The 14,532-nt window shown below is 39.4% G+C and overlaps 2 protein-coding genes across 2 annotated transcripts in view; one reads left to right on the forward strand and one right to left on the reverse strand.

Moving 5' to 3' along the window:
- ctnna2 (catenin (cadherin-associated protein), alpha 2) overlaps positions 1–14,532 on the forward strand; it is a 535,329-nt gene that overhangs the window by 359,955 nt on the left and 160,842 nt on the right. The gene's annotated exons all lie outside the window — the stretch shown is intronic.
- Positions 120–5,734, reverse strand: lrrtm1 (leucine rich repeat transmembrane neuronal 1). Its single transcript, XM_082165565.1, has one exon. It carries the CDS (start codon positions 4,621–4,623, stop codon positions 3,049–3,051), a length of 1,575 nt encoding a protein of 524 aa, XP_082021691.1. The 5' UTR covers positions 4,624–5,734; the 3' UTR covers positions 120–3,048.

Consider the following 14,532-nt stretch of genomic DNA (forward strand, 5'->3'; position numbering starts at 1 on the left):
TGGGCATATAGCCAAGAACTCCCCACACTAATTAGCCAAAATATCAATAAAAGATTGTTGTATAAACAGTACCCCCCCCCCCCCCCCACACACACACACCTCGTTTTCTCTCTGTCAACACCAACACAAATTATTATTGTTTTTTGGATTGTTTGTCTGAAAAAATAACAAGCAAGAAAGTCTGTAATTGCATAAAAGTTATCCATATCAATCTGCCTCAAGCCTCATCAATAACGGTATTAATTATTAGTTAATTGTCAGAGCAGTTGGCCAAGGGTTTGTAAGCAGCATAAGGAGGAGGAGAGAGATTCAGATAAAAAAACTAAAAAAAAACTCCCGCCACTTGAAATATTAATTTGCTTCTTGTGAAGAAAAATAGAAAATAATAATAATTCAGGGAAAGGGGACTTCAAAACAACTCCCAGCAGTGCCAAGATGAAATGACAAACATACAATATTGATACAAAGCTAGAAGGGCTAAAAATAGGCCACAGAAGCTTTTTGATTGGAGCAGGGCTTAAATTCGTTCTTCGTGCTATAGAGAAGAGAAGGGTGAATGAAATCAAACAACTCACTCTATGTCTCCATTGTTTCCCCTGTTACCTTGACGCTGGTATGGTTAACAGCTATTGTTAGTGAATGACATGTTTTTGTTTCCCTCATTCCAACCACCAACTGCCTTATTTTCTTTCATTTTTTTGCTGGCCATACGGGGAACAATGCTGTCATTTCATCGTTGTTTTGATGCTAGGAATCTGCCAGTCAAATAGAGTTTTTTTTTTAGTTTTTTAATACTTTCCAGAGGATTCATTAAAAAGCCAACCACACGTTGGAGTGTACATAATTAGGGGTTTGCTTCAAAATATGTCACGAACAATATCATTCAACGCAAGGAAATTAAAAAGGGTGGTAGAAAGTTTGTAGTCCAAAGAGTGTCAGATCAGAAGTTTTGGATAATGCATCAGCATCTTAAAAACATCTTCATTGACAGAAAACAAGCATTAACAGCAAAACAAACAAAAAACTAATAATAATAAAAACAGCATGACTAGATTAATCAGGAAAGGGCAAAGCGTGTCACAATGCTTATCATTTACAACAGTAGGAATACATTTTATTGGTTTAGCTTGGCTTAGCTTCATATACGCATCAAATACAGTGCTGAAAATAGAACAGTTTTATATCAAGTATTAAAGGATTCAAATGGGGCGGGACTTTGGAATCCATAATAAAACTGTTTGATTTGATTGTAAAAATATTTGCTCAGCCTTACATTTTCCCTTTAAGGCATATCCCAGTCATACATGATAAATTATTATAACTTCACACATGCAGCTGGTCAGAACAAACTCAATTCCACCTTTTCAGGACAGGACACACACACACCCACTTAAATAGTCAAATGAAATGCATACACATACATTCACACAAACGTTGTACCTCACACACACTCCAACTTCACAGTGGCATGTCCCCTATGCTTACTAAACAGATCTATTATTATAACAGCCAAGTGAGTGAGGTGACAATACAGTCAATGCAAAGTGAGATCTCCCTTATTTATAACCAACCTGCTTTTGTTGTTTAGTCCAGATACTTTACACTGTGGCAGTAATCCTGAGCTGAGCTTAGAGAATGCATATAGATAAGCAACAGGTGTATACACGAACACATACAATGCCTGGGCAAGAGAAATGCAAGGGCTTGTTGCTGCGGTATCTTGTCTTCCTCTGCTGCTGGTGTGAACACTAGGGAGCAGCCTGTACCTTCTCTCAAAGGCCCTGTGCTTTTACCAGCTCAACAGCAACTGATGCGGGATGCACACAATCTGACAATCTGTCAGGATGATCACTCACACAAAAACAACGGGTGACCACAGGATGCCTTTTAAAGTAATGTCACATTTAAACAGAAATCCACAATGAAATATACATCTTTAATCAGCGAAACTTTTTTGGGTAACAAAAGAAAAAAAATCTCATGGATTATTAATCACACCCCATTTCAAGTACATTTAAATTTAAATGTTTAAGGCCTCCCCTCACTCTGATTTTTACCCCTCGGTTGAGGCGCTTTTTATGTCTTGTCTCTGAAGTCTGTGGAAACAGTGAAGGAATTAAGGTCTTAGACACTCCTTGTCTTGTTTATTTGCACAGCACACAAATGTTTGACTTTATCATGTGAGATTTGATCAAACCACGTCAGCCTGTTTTGTTTTTGCTAGTTTGCTTAATCTATTCAGGATAGTTACAAGGGGGGCAACTGCAACAGCCATAGCAATCAAGCTTTGCACAGTGATTGTATCTCGGGGAGAGACGAGGAGATCTGAATCTTAGACTGAGGCTTAACATTTCAAATGAAGTGAAGCGCTCCCAGCAGCCCTGCTTATTTACATCTTGCAATACTGCAGAGCTCTCTGAACATCTTTCCCCGGGATCACAGACAAAAAAAAGCAACCCTCCAACTCACCTGCAATAATGGTTACTGTGAATTGCAATTCATTTATTTAAACATTTGTATTTTCCTCTTTTTTTTTTCCATAGATTACAAAAGAAATAGGATAACATCTTGCATTTTTATCCCTACTCTTGCATTTCTGCTGTTAACATATTTTACATAGAATCTTTTATTTCTTTAAGGGTTTATTTGTTTTGTTGTTTTCCTCTCCGATTTTGTCTGTTCATATGTTTGTTTCCACAGTAAAAATGTTGTTGTGGATGTCCTTGGTAGCTTTAGAGAGTCCTATAATATCCTGAAGTAGAAAGACACATTAAAGCTCAAATATCCACTCTTCACAAGAGAAGCCAGGACAGGTCAGCATAATTATTCCACATCCTTTGCATCAAGTACACAGGTTTCACAGTCAGATTCTCCCACAAGGCTTTGATGCTGTTGAAACCAGCACTAAATCCCTGTTTTTAGTCCATTTGCCCTCCAGAAATGTAGCTTCCTCCTGAGAGCAGCTAAATGAGGTGCCAAGTTTAAGTGTGTTCCATATCCATCCAGTCATTGAAACCATTGACTTTTAAAAACAACATGGGTGGAATGTCACACCTCACACTCTCGAGATGTCTGCTGCTGGCACGTGCAAGAGCCGTACTCGTTGATGATGACAAGTGCCCCCTCAATATGGTTGGGTTTGTAGTCAACGTAGTACTCGGATGCAGACGTAGTAGCCATCTGCTGCATGGTCTGCTTCTGCTTCTGTTTGCGACGCTGGCTGGTGAAGCATTGCCTCAACTGCCTAACGCCTGCTGGGAAACATTTCCAGGACACATAGAGCATGAGGACCATGATCAGGAAAGAGAAAATGAGGGCCATGGTGCCTGTCACCACCTTGTGAATCTGCATGGTACTCTCCAGGTCATCAGCGGATGCAGTCACTGTTAAGGAGTTGGTCACCACTTCCCCACCCTCCACATCCTGCAGGTCGTACGGATTTCTCGTTGGGCCATCGTATATGAAGCCTTTGGCCTGGTTTCTGGTGGCGGTGCAGGACTGTGTGGTTGCTTCCACATTGTCCTCGCATAACTGGAAAGCATAGACAGCATCCAGAATGTCCTCACCCTGTGCAATGTCCGGGCTGGCACACAACAGGCCACTGTCACGTTGTCCCTGGAAGTTGCTAAGCCAGGAAGCCAAGGCACAGACATTCCTGCTGCATTCCCAGTCATTCCCCGACAGAGAAATGCTGCTCAGGGAATTCCAAGAGTCCAAAATCCGCTGATTTATGTAAGTTAGTTTATTAGAGTCCAGCATAAGAATGTTAAGGTTGGGCACACTTTCAAACACATGAGGTTCAATGTACTCAATCTCATTATTGGAGAAGTCAATCTTCTCCAAGTGGTCCCAGGTCCAGTCAAGGGTGCTGACCACAATGGTGGCCTTATTGTTTCGCATGTAGAGGGTCCGCAGGGATATGAGGCGGGGGAAATGGGCCAGATTGACTTTCACCAATTCATTGTGCTCCAGATGCAGTTCAGTGAGCTTGAAGAGTCCAGCAAATGAATTACGTGCCAGGCTCTGCAGCTGGTTGTAACCCAGATCCAGGAATTGCATGCTCCTGCAATCCTGGAAAATCCGCACAGGGATGAATTTAAGGGCATTGTAGCGCAAATGTAAATTGGTAAGCTTCCTAAGGCCATGGAAAAGGTCTGGCTCTAAGGACTGAAGTTTGTTATAGGATAAATCCAATATTCGCAGGTTGGGCAGAGGTCTAAAGGTCCCGTTGGGCAGGCTCTCTATCCGATTGGTGCTCAGATCCAATTCTTTAACCCTTCGCAGCCTTTCAAAGGCGCTCTCCTCCACTATCTCAATATTGTTATGATCCAAGTAGAGCCAGGTAAGCTGTGACAGGCCCACAAAGTTCCCCTCCCGCAGTTCAGAGATGTTATTCTCGCGCAGGGACAAACCAATGGCGCTGCTCAGATTTTGAGGGATGTCAGTCAGGTTGAGCCCCTCACAATACAACAGCTTGTTGTCGCATCGACATGGCCTCGGACAGCTCCCCCCCACCAACGGAACTATTTTCAGAACAATGCCCAGGGAGCACAGAATCAGCCCAGGTGGCTTCCTTAGGGGCCACTTTAGGTACAGACCAATTAGAAGGAAATCCATTAGCATGAATATCCTGCAGTGTCGTAGAGAAAAAGTCCATTGAATCTTTCAGATCTTGGTCATTGTGATTTGTAACTCCCCTTTCATTTGATATATATTTATAGAGAATATGGATGGTGATTTGTCACTTAAAGATTCAAGAAATCCTGCCACATTGAAAAGAGAAGAGCGACGACAAATAAACGACAAGTCACTTTGCTCATGTTAGATCAGAGAAAGGAAAAGAGAGACAGGGAGGTAAAAAAATGCACTCCTCGAGCATCAATCTCACATGAAAGGATGCCTACTCACCCCTTTCCAGAGGCTGACAACCTCTATTCAGTTGATCCCTTTGTGCCGACACTAATTATGTGCGAAACTAAAAAAGACCCCAGTGTGGTACAAATTCAGCCCCCCCTCCTTTTCATCGGACACCAGATCCTGGCAGACTTACAATGTCTTAGTTCTCCTCGTGTGAAAGAGCCAAAAAGAGAACGAATCCAAGTGGCATTCAGCAGGCTGGGAGGAAGTGCAAGTTTCCCGGACTGCATGCATGAGCGCTGTCCTCTCTCCGTCGTTGCTCTGCATCGACTGCTGCGCCGATCTGTGGGAGAGATGAGCGGGGGAAAAATGCGCACGAAGGAGGGAATAATCCACTCCAAACTCTCACGCTCCCTCTCCTTCCTTCCTTCTCATCAAAGACTCCCGATCTGTTGTCGCAAATCACCATCCATAACCTAAAGTGATCACTGACCTGTACAATGTACATTGAGTGAAGCTCGTTGGCATTCTGTCAGTGGTCATTTCTTCACAATTATACTCATGCAAAAGCTGTGTGATCTGCATCATATAGCTCTCTTTTTTCCTTTCCTTTCCTTTTTAATTGTTTGTATAGTGATATCCAAAGATCAATGATGGTGTTTCTAGTAAGACTCAAATCTTCTGCAAGGTCTTCTTTGTGTGAAGCTCATTTCCAGTGGGCTGCGGAGGCTGTAGATGCTGAGGCTGAAGGCAGGCACCGTGTACGGGGAGGCGAGAGATGCTCGATCCCTTGCAGCAGACTAGTGCACTGGCAGTGCATGCAGAAACACCTTCTGTTCACTGAGTGTCGTAAGCCACTCACAATTCAGCCCAGGCGCGCTCTCTCTCTCTCTCTCTCTCTCTCTCTCTCTCTCTCTCTATCTATCTCTCGTTCTCTCTCCCTCCCTCCACCCCTCCCTCCACCTCCTCCTGGTGCTTCTCTGCTCACCCTTTTTTTTTCTTCAATATGCGCTCTCTCTTTTTCTTTCTTTCCTTCTCTCTTTCTTTCTCCCTCTCTTTTCTCTGTGCCTGAGACAATTTGATATTTAAGAGAGGCTGGGCTTAAACTATAGTTTAAATGAAGCATACATCTGAAACATATATGTGCTAACGTCTACTGTTGTTAGTGTGCGGTTTAAACTTAAACTGTTAGTATGCGGGATTAATATCCTTCTAATGACTTAAACAGTGTGTCAATTCCCTGTGGTTTTGATGTGTTGAAGCTCTTGCGTAAACAAGAGGATAATTTTATAATTTTAACTTTCTTTTATATATATCTTTTTTTTCTTCTCATTGGCAGGATAGGCATTTCACTTTCTTAAATCTAGATTTGTATGATTCATTCTTTTTTGAGACCTGATAAAGAACAGCATGTCACTATGTGAGTTTCAATGACTAGGTACTCTCACTAGCCGATGAGCTATCCTAGACCAATATTGATATGGTCTCAGAGCGAGATGAATGTGTTTTTTTGCCAGGCTCCAATCGGACCATCAGTGTGAGTTCCAAATGGCATTGTAGTGTAAGCATTGCCTTTTCAGGCTGTTAGGTTGTTGAAAAATGAGCTTGTGCGCAACGAGCATGGTAATGGCATCACGCACCATATGTCACAGCAGTTAGCTAGTAGTACATGTAAGCTTAGATATAGTCCAGGGCAAGGAGACTCCCCTCTCCTCCCCCTCACGCCCCGCCCCACCCTCGCACACCCTCATTGGCCTAATTCTGAACCCGAACCGCTAAATTTACATTTCATAATGCTGTCTGCCCAGGCTTGTTTATCACAGACATTTCAAGTCCCGCCATCCAGTTGGAATACAGATATCATCTGTTGCCACTTAGCCAGGCTTACATAAATATTCTGCTCAGGAGCCTTGTTGCAGTGCACCGCGGATTGCAGTCCCCAGGCTTGTCATTTCATTCCGATTAATTTTCAAGGACAATGAGCTGTGACGATCCCGTACATGAAGCTAGCATGCGTCTGTTGGTTTGCCTGCTTTCTGATGGCTGCCATCATTTTAAGATCAGCCTTTTCCTTTGCTTTGCACACTGTGAAATATGAATTAATCTCATGTTGAAAATATGCCACACATAGTCTGCTTTGTCCGCTAATTGGCACAGGAGTCTGCAAACAAGGGCAAGTGAACAGCATCTGCTCGGATTACCTTAACTCATGACTAAAACTCCTACGCCTTGAGGGAAAAAGCCCACTAAGCTTTTTTTTGCTCAGCATTTACTTGAGAGAAACACCAGGGTATTGGACCAGCCTCAGCCTGCTGTTAGGGTAAAATCAACAGATCTTAGATTAGCTGACAGGATGGCAACTATTCTCAGCACATCCAAATGTACCCCCATCATATCTTTAAAAAAAGCTCCCACAGAAACATTTTAATTTGCTTTCTATTCTCCAGATGATTATATAAAATAGCTTTTCTCTGCTGTTTCAATGTGTGCCTCAAATCTATTACATCTTTTGTCACCTAAATGCTCTGCAAAGATTTGACATAGAAATGGATGTGTTGAGCTCTACGGGCGGAAGGAAAAAGGCTGCGAGGCCATGGCCGTCCTAAAGCCTGATCTGTCTCTCCTCCACCTTGCCCATCACTCTTTAGCTGTAATAAATGGGTTTACCATCAGTTAATGATGTGGTGCCCAGTAATGACTTGACACAGCGATGAGAAAATGTGAGAATCCCAACCATTTCTTATAGTGTATCTGAAGCTCTTTGGCTAGAGATAACAGACCCCAGATGTGGTTCCAATGTTTCTCTCACTTTTAAAGGAATAGTTCATCCAAAAACAAACCAAAAAACAACACAAAAAAATGTAATCATATCGCCCATATGTTGTTATCTTTTAAAGCTACACTGTGTAATTTTTTTAGTTGATTCTTAGCAAAAAACACTTGGTTCTTTCAAAAATATATGTGCTCATTAATGTATATTTACTTATTTCAAGTAATAAAGTATTCTCGTAAGTTTATAATCTGCCATTGAAAGTACATACGGGTGAGGGGTTCGAATGCCGGTCGCCATGTTGCCCCTCCATCTTGAAACTACATTAGCCAAAGAGGGACATACCTGTAAATTCAAGCTTTGCCTTTCGCGCTTTACACTCAGTGACACAGAGACGAATGTGAGGGGGAGATTACTCGCGACTGCCTGCAGATTTGAAAGATTGCTGATGGAGGATAACGCCTATTTTCGAGGACATGTAGCAGAGTCGCCAAGGAAGTGAAAGAGAGAATTAAAAAGTCAACGTGACAAGCAAATCAGCAAGACCAAAGTCAATATTGGAGTAACTTTTCCCAGATGGAAAGAGCTCATGAGGAGCAAAGATTTTAAAACGGACGCTGAAGTTGCCTGCTTTCTTCTCGACAGGTAATTCAGCCTATTTGTGTAAATTCGAAGTTTTATAGTTGCTTGTCTAACCATAGCATGGTTGTGCATAACGCCAGAACGACCTCTAGTATAACTTGCGTTACTTTTCCTCACGTCAATGGTGAAAAAGTATTGTTTACCTTGTAACATAAATCTGTGCTGCGACGGATCACAGGCGATAGTTTTAAAGGCGCAATTGGACAAAGTCGAACTGGAAACCATGTTAATCTTGGAATAATACGGCCACTGTAGGAGTTAAAACGCCCTCGAAATTGAAAGGAACAGAAACTAATATTCACTGGGTAGTCATATACAATTTCACCGCTACATGGGGGAAAATATCACACAGTGTAGCTTTAAGATGAAGATTTTATGCAAACCACCATAAAAATATGGTTATCCTGTTTTTGAACAAATTATTAATATCAATTTGGTGAACTGGATCAAATGAGTCAACTCAAAATAATCATTATTAATTGTATTATTAATTAATATTTTGAATGGATTTATATTGTCACTTTTTAAAACACATACACACACACACACACACACACACACACATATATATATATATATATATATATATATATATATATATATATATATATATATATATATATATATATATATTTAGTTTTAGTCATTTCTGAAATTTCAGTACAGTATTTCAGTACTAGTTTTGGTTGCACTTTATTTCGATAGTCCACTTTAGACATTCTACTAACTATAAGTAACTTTTCAACTACATGTCAACTAACTCTCATTAGAGGATTAGTAGACTGTAGTAGACTGTCAGTAGACTGTTAGGTTATGGTTAGGTGTTAGGGTTCAGGTTTGTAGAATAAGTTGACTTGTAGTTGTCTGTTGGGGGACCAACAAAATAATGTGGTAGCAAATATTAAGCAGACAGTCTACTAATTATTTAATCAGAGTTAGTTGACGTAGCTGCAAAGTTACTTATAGTTAGTAGAATGTTTAAAGTGGACTATCAAAATAAAGTCTTACCCTAGTATTTTTTTTCTTTTTTTTCTCATATTACAAATTCATTTTATTTCAGCTACCAAAAAAATATATATATAATAATAAATATATATATAGAGAGAGAGAGAGAGAGATTCCTAGAGATTATATTGGTATTGGAATATAAACATTGTTTAAATGTTGAACAAATGAGAAACGATCCGTTCATCAGTCAGAGCACAGTTGTGTATATATTCACCGTGTAATTTATTGCACTAAAGAAGTAGGTTGCCTGATAAATATGACTCATCTTCATTTCCATACATAATAGAGATGACACAGATGAGGTGGACCTGAAATGATTTTGATTGTCAATTAGATGTGCATTGTGTTTATGCGTTATACACTTAATCAATATCCTGCTATGTTCCATTTTAATGTTTTCAGCATCATTAAGTGTTTAACCCCCAGATTCCCCTATCCTGTGGAACTAAGCCAGTGATCAGCCAATGCTTAAGTCCACCGTAGCTCTCCTGCCTTTATAATGGATACCTGCTCTGCCCTGTCCTGATGAGACTTAAAATGGCCGCACTTGCCAGGCAGAGCACAGCATTTAGGGACGTGTTCAATCAATGGCTCTGTTCTGGATTAGCATTACTGTCAGTGAGGTCTACCTTCCCGTCTCAGTCGTGCTGCAGAGATTTGCATGCAGACCTGCTCACAGTCACTAGTATTCCTGACCAGGGAAAGCTTTGCCTTGGAATGTTTTTTTGTTTTTGTTTTTTTGCCATCTTGGATAATAATAAGAAAAAAAGTCACCCATTTCCCTGAGGGCCTGACTCCACAGGCCGACTCTCAGATGATAATGAAAGAGTCAGTTCTCTCAGTGGGCCATTTGGACACTGTTAGGCATCAAAGGAATGTGGAGGATTTCTTGGAAACAATGAGTACTCCTGGGTGACCCTCCTCTCTGCTCATTTGGGTCATTGTAGTGCTTTAGATTTGTAGGCCCCTTATTAATGCAAGTGGGATACTTTTGAGTTGTCAGAACAAAACAATATGGTGAATAATCACTCCTTTCTCTTTCTTTCTGTGCTTTTCACCTCCTCCTTTGTTCACAGCTCAATTATTTTTTTGGAATAAACACTCATAGACAAAAACTAAGCAGATTTAGGAGGAATCTGAACATTTGCCATTAACAAAATTCAGCAAGTTCCTCACCAATTGCATGTTGCATTGTTTGTTTTTTTTACAGTTTTGAACAAATAGTGTGTAAATCAAGCATAGCGTTAGTTCTGGCAGGTCACGTTAGTCAAGCTCGCATCAGCTGACTCTCAGCTGATCCACATCTACCTATAGGAATACGACACCTATCACCGTATACATATACATTATACATTATACGTATACATTACTGCTGCTCTCCCTGCTCTGATCCATGCTAGGCTGCATGGATGCGCAGGGAGTTCTCGCCCAGAACGGAACCATACCGCCAATCCAAACTGTATGCTAATTGTCAATCATATTTGACGGTAGTGGTCCTGACAGAAATAAAAGATACACTTTAATATATATATATATATATATATATATATATATATATATATATATATATATATATATATATATTATATATTTTTTTTTTTTTTTTTTTTTTTTTTTTTACTATTTACAGTACAAGTAGGTACTCTCAGCTCTGTTTGATACATTTTAGCATATTTAAATCTCTTCCACAGAATTTCATAGATATATTTTTATTTTCCTCTCAACAGGGTGATTCTGGGATTTCAGTCTCCCTTACCTGAGAATGAGCTCCAATGAATATTTAAGTGTGCGGTGCTAAATTTAAATATTGTTCGACTAACATTATATGATCAATTAAATGCAGCCTTAACAGCAGTACCTTTAAGGCCCGTTCACACCAAGCACGATAACTATAAAGATAACGATAAAGATATAATTCTTAAAATCGTTCTCCATATTAAAGAATAACAGAGTTCACACCACAACTATAACGATAAAGATATGAGGAACGATATTGTTGGGATCACTTTCAGAACGATTTTTTTTCCAGCTGTCCAACGATAAAACACTGACAGCCAATCAGAATCCATTCTAATTTAAAGGTCTCGCGCATTTAAAATGGCAGATGACATTGCAGAGAAGTTAATCGTCGAGGTACAAAAAAAATCCTCCACTGTTTGACAAGTCAAACCCCCTTTTCAAGGATACGTTAAAAAAGATGGATATATGGAAAGCAATCGGTCGTATCCTGGGAATAAATGGTGAGAAGTAGGCTATTAACGATGAGATATTATGCAGTTTAGCATAGTGTAACAAAATTACCTCAGGTAGGATATCCATCGCTAGTTTTGACAACATTGCTGAAGTTGCAGTGAAAAAGGCGTTGTATACATAAAGGTGTTGACTAGGCGATGTTTTTATCCCATCATTGACAGCGCGGGCACGCGCGTGCTTAGAATAAAAAGACCGTTATCGGTCGTTGGTGTGGATGCATATATAGTTATCTTTATCGTTATCTTTATAGTTATCGTGCTTGGTGTGAACGGGCCTTAAGGCTGTATTTATTTGATCAAAATCAGCCATTAAACAGTCAGTCTTCATTGTCACATGATCCTTTGGAAATCATATTATGCTATTTGTTGCTCAGGAAACAGTTTGTTTTATCAGCAATGAAAACAGACATGCTGTTTAATTTCTTTAAAAAGTTATATATTTTTTCAGGGTCCCCGATCCATCTTCCAACCCAGAAAACGCGAAAAGTGACAACCTAGTAACTTTGTTTTCGTAAGCCTTTCTCTGCAAGCATGTCAAAAAATAAGCTGATCAGATTTCGCTCCCTTTCTGATGTAGGAAGGGGATCTTATTATAATATTACCGCCCCTAATTCTGCATGTTTCCACCCACTGCGCCACCATTTGGTTTTTGCAAGCGACAACATTCTATCAAGTTGGCAATGGCAAAAGTTCAAGCAAAGCATGCAAACTGTTCTGTCGTTGGCTGCACAGAACACTCTTTGACCAAACAATGTCACAGCTGTTTTATAAAGACCTCAGGGAACTGTCAACTTGTGTAAAAGTTAAACATGATGGTACATGCAAGTCGATGAGATGAATCAATGTAACTCCACAACAACTACATAAATGTATCCACTAACCATTCAGAAACGTCCATGTGCGTCCAAAAGTTGCAACCTTTTCCTGAGTCTCTCTGTAAGGCTGCACTCCGCTACTGGTTATTTCTGAGATTTTGGATGAATGAGATTATTCACGTTTTTGTATTGTATCTGAATTTAACTCTTGTAAAGGATCAGCCTCTTCTGAAAGGAGGCAGAGGAGCAGAAGCTCATTTGCATTTAAAGGGATACACACAAGAAAAACAGCACATTTTACTCAGACCCAAAAATGGGCAAATTTAACAAGCTATGATAAATGATCTGGGGGGTATTTTGAGCTGAAATTTCACACACATTCTGGGGACACCATAGATTTATAATACATCTTGTGGAAAGTGGCCTAATATGTCACCTTTAAATGCATTGAACAGCAGTGTATATATGTGTATGCACACACTTACACAAAGGAAACATGAAGATTCTGTGTTGGCTGTAAAATCTACTTTGATATATATAATATGAATGTAATCACTTGGAATTTGTTTGCAATATGTTAGCATTTAAAAATCAAAAACTCTAAAGACTGACAGTAATAGTCTTAAGTTAGCAATTAATTGTGTACTTGTAAAAAACAAATATCATGATTGTGAAGATCCAGAAGCCTTTGCTGCTCAGCCCCATTCCCTAGCCGGTTCCTGCCCTTTGGCTAAAGGCTTATTGATTTGGCTCTCTAAGCAACTCCATCTCCACTGAGAGGTTCTTTAGGTGGACCGCAGCTGAGGCCTGCTGACCAAGATACTTTGGTGTGATAAAATTGTGTAGTTCTCATTCAACAGAGCCACACTTCATGTGTCTGTACATTTAAAAATAGAACAGACAATTTCAGCTACCTACAATCATGGGAAACACTAATCGGAGGGCATGCAGATTTATTGCATGTGTCTAGATTAGATCCACTTAGTTGGGACTGTTAATTGATTAATTAAATCACTGATATGATGTGCTGAATAATTGATACGATCAATCTAAATGAATCGATTATATCTGTATTTGCTGAGAAAAGCCAGCAAATGGAAATAATTTAAATATAGTATAAAACATTAGAAAAAGTGACTCACAATGCCTAAATTGCCCATTTAGGGACTGTTTACACTACACCTTTTTTTAACTAAAAACGTACAACTTTTTATGCGTTTTACACGACAACAACGTTTTGGGGGGCCTAAAAGTACAAACTTTTTAAAACTGGTTTCAAAGTGCAAGTTATCGCCTCAGTGTAAACTACAAAAATGTGAATCTGTGAAAACTGTGACATCTTGAGGATGCATTTTACATGTTCTGTCTAGGTGGATAGGTTTTCTTTACAAAGTGACCTGGCATGCAAAATGCAGCGTTTTTAGCTGTTTTTGCAGATCCGTGTGAACAGGGATTGTTTTGACAAAAGCTAATTTTTTTTCGTCTGTAAAAAAAAATAAAAAAAATCCATCCATCTATTTTTCTAATTAAGATTCTAAACAAGAAACCAAAACCCTCCTTAGAGAAAAGAGGTAAGCATGATGGAGCCTTGTTCTAGTCAGCTGTTCATGTTTAGATTCAGGATTGGATCAATTCATGATGCATGATGAACTGATGTGGAAAAAGAAGACCGTTTACCCATCCATAATTGTTTAGCTCCTGACTTTTGGAACAGATTGAGAGACGTGTGATTTATTTCATATGTTGTTTTGTTATGACATGTTGTCTGATTTTCCTGGATTAAAGGATTCTTTGTTTTGGCATAAGATCGTCCCACAAGCCTGGGCATGTTTTTTTGGCTTTAATATATTGAGCAATTTGAATTAATCCCACCTCAATCCTCCTTAAGTATCTTCAATGTACTGTACAAAAAAGAAAAAAAGAAAATATGAGCATGAAGAGCCAATGAGACAGTTTGAAACCTATATAGTGGGGGAAATAATTATTTGATCCCCTGCTGATTTTGTAAGTTCGCCCACTTACAAAGAAATGAAGGGTCTATTTTATGGTAGGTTTATTTTAACGGATAGAGACAAAATATCAACCAAAAAATCCAGAAAAAAAAAAGAAGAAAAAAAAACATTATATAAAGGTTATAAATTGATTCGCATTTCAGTAAGTGAAATAAGTATTTGATCCCCAAGCAAAA

The sequence above is a fragment of the Leuciscus leuciscus genome, assembly GCF_965113295.1.
Source record: "Leuciscus leuciscus genome assembly, chromosome: 3".
In the NCBI taxonomy this organism is placed as follows: domain Eukaryota; kingdom Metazoa; phylum Chordata; class Actinopteri; order Cypriniformes; family Leuciscidae; genus Leuciscus; species Leuciscus leuciscus.

Excerpts from the sequence above, each read along its gene's own strand:
- lrrtm1 (XM_082165565.1), bottom strand. The coding sequence starts at position 4,623 with ATGCTAATGGATTTCCTTCTAATTGGTCTGTACCTAAAGTGGCCCCTA.